Consider the following 11,007-nt stretch of genomic DNA (forward strand, 5'->3'; position numbering starts at 1 on the left):
GCAGGTGTTATGCTTGCCTAAGGTCCTGCATCAGTGGTAGACATGATGTAATTTCTAGGTTAACCCTCATGCACGGTGCCTTCTTTCTACAAGCACAGTCTAATGTTGGATTGAAAGGTCTCATTGTTTATAACAGAAAGCATGGTGTTTTAAAGCGATCTTCCCAATTCAATTTTCTGTGAAACTCTAACTGAAAAAAAGAAAAAAAACCCTACTTTTCAGCATGTGCCATAGAAAGGTACAAGGTGGGAATCTCCAGATGACGCCCCTGGGGGTCATATCTGTTTGTACAAAAGAGTCCTGGGGGAGGGTGCTGAGCTGAAAAGCTGACTTGTCTCTTTTTCACTTCAGCACGCCCTTGTGAGCTCTTCTGCCGACCCATAGACGGCCAGTTTTCCGAGAAGATGCTGGATGCTGTCATTGACGGTACCCCGTGCTTTGAAGGCGGCAACAGCAGAAATGTCTGTATTAATGGCATATGTAAGGTATTGGGTATGTTTCCTTAATCTACAACTTTATAAAATCATGCTTTTATCAATTCAGGATGTCAAACCCATTGTGGCCTTTGCATATGGTCTGGGTTTTATTTTTGGTGTGGGAGGCGAGACTTCTCAGTGTATATCAGAGACACAGTTTGGAACTGAATCGTTTTCTCCTGCTGTCTTCATTTCTTGATTAGTTGGTGGGCTCTGGGATGTTATTTTAGGCATGGGGCAGGGCACATTGAAGAAGAACCAAATTAAAAGAGGACTTGTTAGAAAAAAGGCAACAGATTACTTCAGTGGCATTAAATTTGTCATTGGTTTCTTGCCAACAGAGTTCGTTAAATTTTAGGAAAATTGAAATTAATACTAGTTTGTATAGTGTTTTTCACAAACCACTTTTACATTTACTTCTCTATTGATGGCCGACATGATCCTAGGAAGAGAGAGGGCATAACAGGTAGCTATAAACAGGTCTTCTGATTTCTATTTTAAATTTCCCTCACTGGCTCCATTCATCACCTCTGCCTTTATGTAAATTACTTGGGTTGATTTGTTAATGCTTTTATGTGTACAACCATTGAAAAAGTCCTTCCAATTGCTCACAGTTTGTTTTGCAAGGAACTAATGAACTCGCTTTGTGCTCCAACACCCAGGCATAAACCTCAGTTTAAAAGAGAAGGTGTTTTGGATCAATGAAAGGAAAACTATGCTATAGAAATACCTAACTCACTGTTAGTAAAGCATAATGGTGTCACGCTCGGGCTCCAGGACGGGAACTCATTGCCATTATTTATTAGCGCTGTAACCCTGGGCATCTTTCTGAGGCTCAGTTTTCTTTTATAACATTGAGATGTTAATATATATCCTTCTAGCCCTACCCGGATTGGCTCTGTAGATAGAGCGTTGGCCTGCGGACTGAAGGGTCCCCAGGTTTGATTCCGATAAAGGGCACATGCCCAGATTGCGGGCTTGATCCCCAGTAGGTAGCCAATCAATGATTCTCACCATTGATGTTTCTATCTCTCTCTCCCTCTGCTTTCCTCTCTGAAATCAATTAAAAAATATATATATATATTTCCTTCTAGTTGCGGTTGTCAAAAAGATTGAATAAGGTCATCTATGTTAAGCCTGTAACAGAGCCTGGCACACAATAAACTCTTAACACATTTTATTTGTTTTTGCAAATAGTTATCGTATTTTTCCTACGGTACCAAATTGCCACAGTAAAAAGCTCCCGCCCACCAATGTTCAGCTCCCTGCGAAGGTGCGCTTACCACCCTGAAGTTGCCTTTTGATTTATTCCCGTTCTGACCGAAGCACAGGAGGCGTTATGTTGATTCCCAGGAATGAGTGATGAACAGCCAGACTTAATCAGACTCTCGATTTGGAAAAGCTCAGGCAAAATTCCTTTCAGACTCATTAATTATCGCTGTAGCCACAAAGAGCCAAAATTAATTACTATGTTTTAGGCTAGATGTGTTCCCCAGAGTGGGAAAAAGGTTATTTAGTGAATCCAGGCCAAAACAACCCACCACTGTCCAAATTGTGGTTCTCAGGCCTGGCTGCCCATAATTCCAACAGGCAGAGCTTTTAAACCACTGATGTCTGGCTGGATCTCAACATTCAGAGTCTCTGGAATTTGGGGCCTGGCCATTGATATTTTTAAACTCCCCATACACAGCTAGGGCTGATTGCCATACACAGCTAGGGCTGAGAACTTATTTCACCAAGAAATGAATGGGATGCTAGAATGATCTTTTAGGCCTGAACACCTTTGCATGTATAGCAGCAGCAGCAGCAGCAGCAGCAGCAGCAGCGTTAGATAGAAAACATAGGTATTCTGAATAAAACATAAGGTCTTGGGTGCCTCTCTTTAGACCAGTGAAATCAGTTTAATGGAATATGCCATGTTTTCTCTGCTTGGTTTTCTTTTCCTGGAAACCAGTTAAGGTCTTTTAGAAGGTATAATTACCCACGTTCTGTCTGTACTGCACTGAGCTAAGTTTTTAAGCTGAAAAATTACTCAAATCAAATTTCCTTTAATAACCTCAATGCGATTTATCTTCCGAAGATCCAGGTTGTAGACATTTTAGCTTTGTTAGTCTTATTCATTTACTACAGGGTTTGTTTTTTTTTTTTTTTAGAAGGAATTGAACACCATCAGAAAACAAAATGTATACAGTGTTTATCGAATCCATTTTCTTTGTGGATATGAAAATATTTATTACATATGCTTTTGCCCATATATTCCACTCTATGTTGAAATTACATTTGCCACCATTTTGGCATGTTAGATATGCAGATGTGGCATGTTAGATATGAATTTGTCCTAGGACAGCTGTTCTCAACCTGTGGGTCGCGACCCCTTTGGCGGTTGAAGGACCCTTTCACAGGGGTCGCCTAAGACCATCCTGCATATCAGATATTTACATTACGATTCATAACAGTAGCAACATTACAGTTATGAAGTAGCAACAAAAATAATTTTATGGTTGGGTCACAACATGAGGAACTGTATTAAAGGGCCAGAAGGTTGAGAACCACTGTCCTAGGAGATAGCTATCTGTGCCCCCCCCCTTTTTTTTTTTATTGTACTGAACTCCTAAGCTTATTTATCAAATAGATAAATGTAAACTTTGACATTTTTTTATCACAACTCTCCCAGCTCTGCAGTCTTACCGGCTGTCTTAGGGCAGCCTGCTCACCTGCCAGCCCTCTCGCCCTTCTCCTGGCACCCAGTTCTTTGACTCTCAGTTCCTTTACTCCTCCCTTTTCTCCCAGTCAGCATGGCTTTGGCTTAGGTCCCTCCCAAGGAGCCAGATGTCCTGACCTATCACATCAGCTGTCCCCTAGACGGCTCCTGTGAGCCTTTCACCAGCCTCTCATTCCAGGATCCCTGTTCTGATCAACCCAACCACAGCCCTTTTTTGATCTTACTATCGGCCTACTGTGTACTTCTTAAAATAAAAAAGTCCAATTTGTGAACTTGTGCCCTTTCAGAGTCAATATCTTCAACCCCTGCTGAGTCCTTACCCTCATCTGACCACCTTCCTATTGTCCTAAGTCAGCTCCCTCTCTCATTCCTCTTAGAAACTCTCTGGAATGTTCTTTGTTCTCTCACAAGGTCATTTTTTGGCTACTTTTGTGACATACTGAACACCAAAAATCAATTTCTCATGGGCAGATCTCTCTTCAGAATTTCACATCCTATCTCTTGGCCATCAAAGTTATGATGAGAAAAGTATTATTGCTACCGTCCCACTTTTTAAATGGCAAGACCTGTTCTTTTCAGTTAAGCATGAATCTTTCCTATCTTCACACTCTAAGTTTCATTGGCTGGGAATCTATCTCATCGTAGAATCAGGCATTCTCCCAGTCTCCACCTTTGCCAGGGACTGTGGGAGGAAATTAATGACATTCTAGGCGTAAGTTTCATTGGCTGGGAATCTATCTCATAGAACCAGCCATTCTCCCAGTCTCCACCTTTGCCCAGGGACTGTGGGAGGAAATTAATGACATTCTAGGCGGATTAGGTCATGGTGCCAGTTAGTATTTAGTTCCCAGTTACTTGAGAATTTATAAGTAAAACAATGTTACAAGCTAAAGGTGAGAATTAGTAAGAATACCTCTTGGTTATTCACTCATGTAGGGCTCCAGGCCTGGTGAAAGACTGGAAGCTGGTTTCCCTAATACTCAAGTTACTCCAGTCCAAATGACAGAGTCAAGAATTGATGATGCATTTCTGCACAGGAAAGGAAATAGTCATCAGAATACAAAGGCAACCTGTAGAATGGGGAAATATTTGCAAATCATTTATATATGACTAGAGGCCCAGTGCATGAAATTTCGTGCGGGGGGTGGGGGGGATCCCTCAGCCTGGCCTGTGCCCTTTCACAGTCCGGGAGCCCGCTCCCCATAGGGTTAGCCTGAGGAATGGGGCTATTTCTGTCCGTGGGTGTTAATGCTCTTATTAGCTGGTAGAGAGAAAGTGTATTTTATGACCCAAACTGTTCTTCCTTCCAATTGATTTGAGAAATAAGAAAATTACCTTTGAGAGAGAAGAAAACTACTGAGCAAAATTCTTTCCAAACAGAAAAGAAACAACTGGCTAATCGAATATGGTCTAGTTTCCCTCTCTTTACCATAGACATGTGGTCAGGAGCCTAGGCCATGGAAGATGGCAGGCAACAGGGAGGATCGGCTGGAGCTCCATGGCTCATGCCTTGCAGTCCACGTGTCATGATTCTTTGTACCTGATGCTGCCGAGCACTGATGCTCTCCTTTGCCAGTGCGGGAGTTTCAGGGTGGGACAGACTTGGCCATATTGATAGACTGAGAAGGCGTCATGGAGAGGGAAAGATGAAGATGCGGGAGGACCGATGGACAGAAAGAGCACTGAGAAGGGATTTGGTCCAGTGCACAGGGCAAGACTATTCTCGGATCAGAGGAGAAATGGCCAGTTCTTCCTCTGCAGCTGGAAGGAAGGAGGTCCGGATGGCTGGGTCACAGGAGGCTCTGCAGGGTCTGATGGGAGGTCTGCATGTCAGGGATTTCATCCCTCGGACTGCAGTGCTCTCAGCATTAAGCCAGCCTTTCTCTGGCAGCAGCTGGTTCACTGCTGTCCTCAGACAGGTGTCAGGGAGAACAACCCAGGGAGGAATGGAAAGGGATTCAACAACCAAGTCACAGGTGGAATGATTGCTCCACCCCTGGGAAGTCACCATAGAGAGGAGGGGCCTGAGGTTTGCACATCTGAAAGGGAGGAGGGACCTGCTGCTTCACCAACTTCAGTCCCAAAACATTTCATAGTTAAGCCTTAGGAACTGTGTTCAGTTCTGCCTCTGACTCAGGGGAGACCCACCCAGGCTGTCCCTGTATCTCCTCTAAGCAAGTTTTTCCTTTACCTTCAGTGGATGCTTTGGTTGTTTCTCTGCTGCACCAGGAAAAGGAGACATGTGTGCCCTAGTGTATCTGCCCCCAACCCCAGTCTCACCAAGAGCAAAGGGGGAATGGGTAAGGAAAGGGGAAGTCCAAGGTCCCAGGCAGGTGCGACACCTCCTGCTCGTGTCATTCACCGTCCACCCCTCTTCCTGCAGATGGTCGGCTGTGACTATGAGATTGATTCCAACGCCACAGAGGATCGCTGTGGAGTGTGCCTTGGGGACGGCTCTGCCTGCCAGACCGTGAGGAAGATGTATAAACAGAAAGAAGGATCTGGTAACAAACAAACAAATAAATAACTGAAGTGGCAGGGGACTGAGAATGGAGGGCAAGATTGATGGCTGGGTTTTATTTTTTTGTTTTTTAGCAGATTGTGACTTTCAAATAATGGCAAAGGTGGATGAATATGTTCATCTTTCTTAATTAGAGGCCTAATGCATGAAATGCATACCAGGGGCTCTGAGGGCCAAGGCAGCAGCCCCGGCTTCATCCAGAAGGTTATCTGGGATGTCGTCCAAAAAGTCATTTGGTCTAATTAGCATATTATGCTTTTATTATTATAGATACTTTGGAGATAGCCTTACCAACCCTAAGCCTTCCCTTGAAATAGAATGTCTCAATGACCCTTTACTCCTGCAACTCTTTAATTATTCTCATTTCTGTAAAGAAGGCCCATGAAGATGAGACATACAAGAGGATTTGTTTTTTATCTCTGTTCTGCCAACCACATTTCCCCATTAAAACACTAGATTAGGGGTGAGTAAGCCCTTGGTATAGGTGCATATACTCCCAGCTTTGCTGTGTTGTGTGATGCATAGATTTCTTCTCTTGGGAACTCAGGTTCCTCATCCTATATAATAAAAGGCTAATGTGGAAATCGACTGAATGACAGAACAACCAGTCGCTATGATGTGCACTGACCACCAGGGGGCAGATGCTCAATGCAGGAGCTGCCCCCTGGCAGTCAGTGCACTCCCACAGGGGGAGCACCGCTCAGCCAGAAGCCAGGCTCACAGCTGGCAAGCGCAGTGGGGGTGGCGGGAACCTCTCCTGCTTCCGTGGCAGCACTAAGGACATCCCCCGAGGGGTCCTGGACTGCGAGAGGGCACAGGACAGGCTGAGGGCCCCCTACCCCCCTCCAGTGCATGAATGTTGTGCACCAGGCCTCTAGTTTTTTACATAAAGCAGTTGGTAGCCATTCCCTCCCACCTAACTATCCATTAACCGGGGATTGCTTCAATAAAGGGGATTATGTTGAAATGCTCCAAAAAAAGAAAAAGACATTAAATTGAAAAGGGAATAGTTAGTAGTTCATATAGTACAATCCTACTTGTTTAAAGATTATGTCTGTGCATAAAAACTTTATAAGAGAGCCCAATAAACTGTTAACTGTAATTCCTTTGCTATAGAGGATGGGGAGGCAGGGTGGAGGGAAATGGAAATGTTACTTTTCATTTGACAGCTCTCTCTGTGGTGGGCTTTTCTGTCATGTGCGAAGGAGTCTGGCGGATAGCTTATCATGGTTCTTTCTAACTCCAAGTCACTATCATTTAATCCTTTGCTTCCTCCTGAGTAATCTTTTGCAAATACATATTACAAATATTTGTTACTTTTGCTCATAGCTACGTCTGCTTCAGTTTACATCTCCTGTCTACAAACTTCAGAAGCAGCACTTGCATCGCTGAAAGCTTTGGTTTTAGATTTTGAAGCATAGCCCTTTCATTTGGCAGAACCTACCCACGATACATACTTAAAATTTTGGATTTTTGCTCTTAAGTGGAAAGCAAAAAGCACGTTTTTGTTGCTTTTCCATCTAGTTGTCTCGTGTGTGTGTGTGTGTGTGTGTGTGTGTGTGTGTGTGTGTGTATTTGACAAGGAATGAGGTGGTGGCCAGTTGGTTTACTTGGCTGGGAAGCTGTGCCATGTCCTATCATAAAATAGCTGCAGGTAGCAGTACGTCAAAGGCATTTTTAAAAATGACATGAGCCTCAATTGCATGTGGTAAATATTTTCACCGAGTTAGTTATAAATTGGTAGTTTTCACTTGCCGTCTCAGCTGAGTGTGTGAGGGCCAAATGGAGTTACTACAAGACCCACATTTTTGTTCCTCTGGATTGGAGCTGCCAGTTGGAACATGGAGACTGAGGTTGTGGCCTGTACCCAGCTCCTGAGTGATTCGCTCCCGTGGGCCAAGCCTGTGCTTGAGCTACCAGGACCCCAGGCCCCTCTACGTCCGAGTGATGAGGAGCAGTCGGGCACTTTCAGGGACAGAGATGCGGGTTTGCTTGTCAGGCTGAAAACCTAGTGTATGTTCAGTGGAAAATGGGCCAGGATGATCAGGCTCTTACAACCCACATTTTGGTTCCTCTGGATTGGAGCTGCCAGTTGGAAAACGGAGACCGAGGTTGTGGCCTGTACCCAGCTCCTGAGCAAGTTGCTCCTCTGGGCCAGCCTGTGCTTGAGCTGCCAGGACCCCAGGCCACTCTACGTCCGAGTGATGAGGAGCAGTCGGGCACGTTCAGGGACAGAGATGCGGGTTTGCTTGTCAGGCTGAAAACCTAGTGTATGTTCAGTGGAAAATGGGCCAGGATGATCAGGCTCTTACAACCACATTTTTCATAGAGAGGTTGAAGGACTAACAAGTGTTTAGCTTAGAAAAGGGTTAAGTAGTGGAATCCCAGAGCTGGGCTGGACATCAGCATCATCTCAGTCAAGCCCTGTCATTGTAAGGAGTTAAATAAATAGATGAATGTCATAGAGCTTGTTGGTGGCAACACAGAAACTAGAACTCAAGTGTTCTGACCCCCCTGCCTCGGTGCTCCCTTCACAGTGCCATCCCCGAAGTCCACGTCCCCTCCACTCTAGCGCGCGCATGAGGCGATGGTTCTTAAGAAGCATAGGTAGGATGAATGTTTAGAGGAAACGTTTCTCTGTTAGCTCCTTTCCTCCCCATTGTGCCTCCTACCATGATAACCACGAAGCAGGAAGACTGGCTAGAATGGATCACCGTCGTTAAATGGATGTCCTCAGTGCTTTTTTAGAACGATGAATGTTTAGAGGAAATGTTTCTCTGTTAGCTCCTTTCCTCCCCATCGTGCCTCCTACCATGATAACCAGGAAGCAGGAAGACTGGCTAGAATGGATCACCGTCGTTAAATGGATGTCCTCAGTGCTTTTTTAGAAAGCTGGATTAGAACACATGAGAGTAAAATATGAGTTCATATTTCAGCAAACCTAAGAAAAAACTCTCTCTGATGAATAGACTTATCTAGCAATATAAAAAGCTGTGCTCAGAGCTGAGTTTCTCATCATAGGCTGTATTCAAGCGCACCAGGGTGGCAATCAACCCAAGATTCCCCCCAAAGAGTCTCCTAAGGAATTTACACTGTGATTAAATTACCTCTAAGAATCCATCTTTAACTTGCAGGCAATGAGGATGAGCCAAAGGACGTATCCAATGCAATGGTAGGATGATTAATCTGGCAGCAGCAACAAATCGGGGAGCAGAGATGCTACTGAGGAGCTAGCTAGGAGATGTAAATTTTTGAGCGATCAACATAAAATCACAGAAAAACAAATGCTGGATCAAGCTCAAAAGCTTCAGAGTACAATCTGCGTTTATTTCACTTCTCCTCGCAAAATTGCTTACATAGTGAGTCACAAAGCTCCTGAGAATTCTGCTTGCGGCCCAGCTCTTTAAAGTTCTCCAAACTTAGTACCTCTGCCAATCCCAGTGACCACCCAGGAGGAGGGCAAGGCGCTACATGATGAGAATGAACAAAGTGTCAGGAGCCGACTGTGTTCCGCTGAGCTAGCGTGCCTCCTTCATTCACTGTGTCCTCTCTTCTTAGGTTATGTTGACATCGGACTGATCCCTAAAGGAGCAAGGGACATTCGGGTAATGGAGGTGGAGGGAGCTGGGAACTTTCTGGCCATCAGGAGCGAAGACCCTGAGAAGTATTACCTCAATGGAGGCTTTATTATCCAGTGGAACGGGAACTACAAGCTGGCAGGCACCGTCTTTCAATACGACAGGAAAAGAGACCTGGAGAAGCTGATGGCTGCAGGCCCCACCAACGAGTCCGTGTGGCTCCAGGTAACGCAGAAAGGAAACTGCTGACGTGCACATCCGTTAAATTTTTCCCAAGGTATTTGCTAGGAGACACAACTGAAGAATGCTTAAAACTTCTTTTAGCAAGGAGCAGGGAGGGAAGCAAGACATTAATTTGTACCGTTAATTCTTTATTGACTACAAATGGCTGAAACCCCCATAATGAAGTGCCAGAGCCCTTAAAACCATCCACTGGTGGAACTGGAGAGCATTATGCTAAGCAAAATAAGCCAATCGGAGAAAGATAAATATCACATGATCTCACTCGTATGTGGGATACAATGATCAACATAATTTGATGAACAAGAATAGATCCAGACACAAATGCCAGGGGAGGGGGCGGTTAGAGAGCAACCAAAGTACTTGTAAGCATGCATATTAGCATAACCAAGGGACACAGACACTGGGGCAGTGGGGGCTTGCCCGGGGTGGGAATGGCTGGGGGCGGGGTGTCAATCGGGGGGAAAAGAGACATATGTAAAACTTTAGACAATTAAAAAAAAGAAATGGAAAAAAAAATTCCATCCACTGGGAGGACTGATTTCAGTGTCCAGTGTGGATGACACAGGCTGGTTATTTGCGGTGATCGTTGGCTGGGTATCGATATAGACATAGGTAAATGCAGACGTACAGGTGGGAGTAGAGGCATGCTCTCTAACGGCATTTGCTCCAGTGCCTGCTTCCATAACGACTTTAAGACGATGGACATTGTGTAGGATTTCTATGTGACTGTGGTTTCCAGTGTAAAGTCATGGCCGTTGGGCCTGACCTGTCTCTTCTTGCCTTTTAGCTTCTGTTCCTGGTGACTAACCCTGGCATCAAGTATGAGTACACGATCCGGAAAGATGGCCTTGACAATGACGTGGAGAAGCTGACGTACTTCTGGCAGTATGGCCGCTGGACAGAGTGCAGCGTGACGTGTGGCACAGGTGAGAAGCGGCGCTCTCGCTAGGGGCCCCCGTCAGCTCCAGAATGGGCCGTGGAGGCATCCAGGCCAGGGGTTTGCCATCTGAGCCATGGGTCCGGAGGGTTCCCCAAAGATGGCCCAGGGGACCCTGTGAAGAGTAAATGTACACTCATGATCTAAATGGAGAGAGAGTTTTTCTCCCATCAGCTTATAGACTGGTCTTTGTGAAAGGTTTTGTTTAAAGAAAGGGCCCCCTGTGTTTTTAAAAAGCAAAACAGAAAGAATTAAAGCAACCACTGCTCTGGTTGAGGACAGGAGGACCACAAAAGTCAAGCAGCCCGCCCTGGCCAGCTTGGCTCAGTGGATAGAGCATTGGCCTGTGGACTGAGGGGTCCCGGGTTCGATTCCGGTCAAGGGCACATGCCTGGGTTGCGGGCTCCATCCCCAGTGTGGGGTGTGCAGGAGGCAGCCAATCAATGATTCTCTCTCATCATTGATGTTTCTATCTCTCTCCTTCTCCCTTCCTCTCTGAAATCAATAAAGAAATATATTTTTAAAAAATA

General features: G+C 45.2%; 1 protein-coding gene across 1 annotated transcript in view; it reads left to right on the top strand.

The window, feature by feature from the left end:
* The window catches only part of ADAMTS12 (ADAM metallopeptidase with thrombospondin type 1 motif, 12), a 187,670-nt gene that overhangs the window by 129,570 nt on the left and 47,093 nt on the right, over window positions 1–11,007 (top strand). Inside the window, exons 13-16 of the mRNA XM_005872608.2 lie at window positions 352–485; window positions 5,582–5,702; window positions 9,278–9,522; window positions 10,328–10,466. Coding sequence (XP_005872670.1) covers window positions 352–485; window positions 5,582–5,702; window positions 9,278–9,522; window positions 10,328–10,466 — 639 coding nt within the window. The remainder of the gene's footprint in view (window positions 1–351; window positions 486–5,581; window positions 5,703–9,277; window positions 9,523–10,327; window positions 10,467–11,007) is intronic.

This window comes from Myotis brandtii, unplaced genomic scaffold (genome assembly GCF_000412655.1).
Source record: "Myotis brandtii unplaced genomic scaffold, ASM41265v1 scaffold384, whole genome shotgun sequence".
NCBI classification, from domain to species: Eukaryota; Metazoa; Chordata; class Mammalia; order Chiroptera; family Vespertilionidae; genus Myotis; species Myotis brandtii.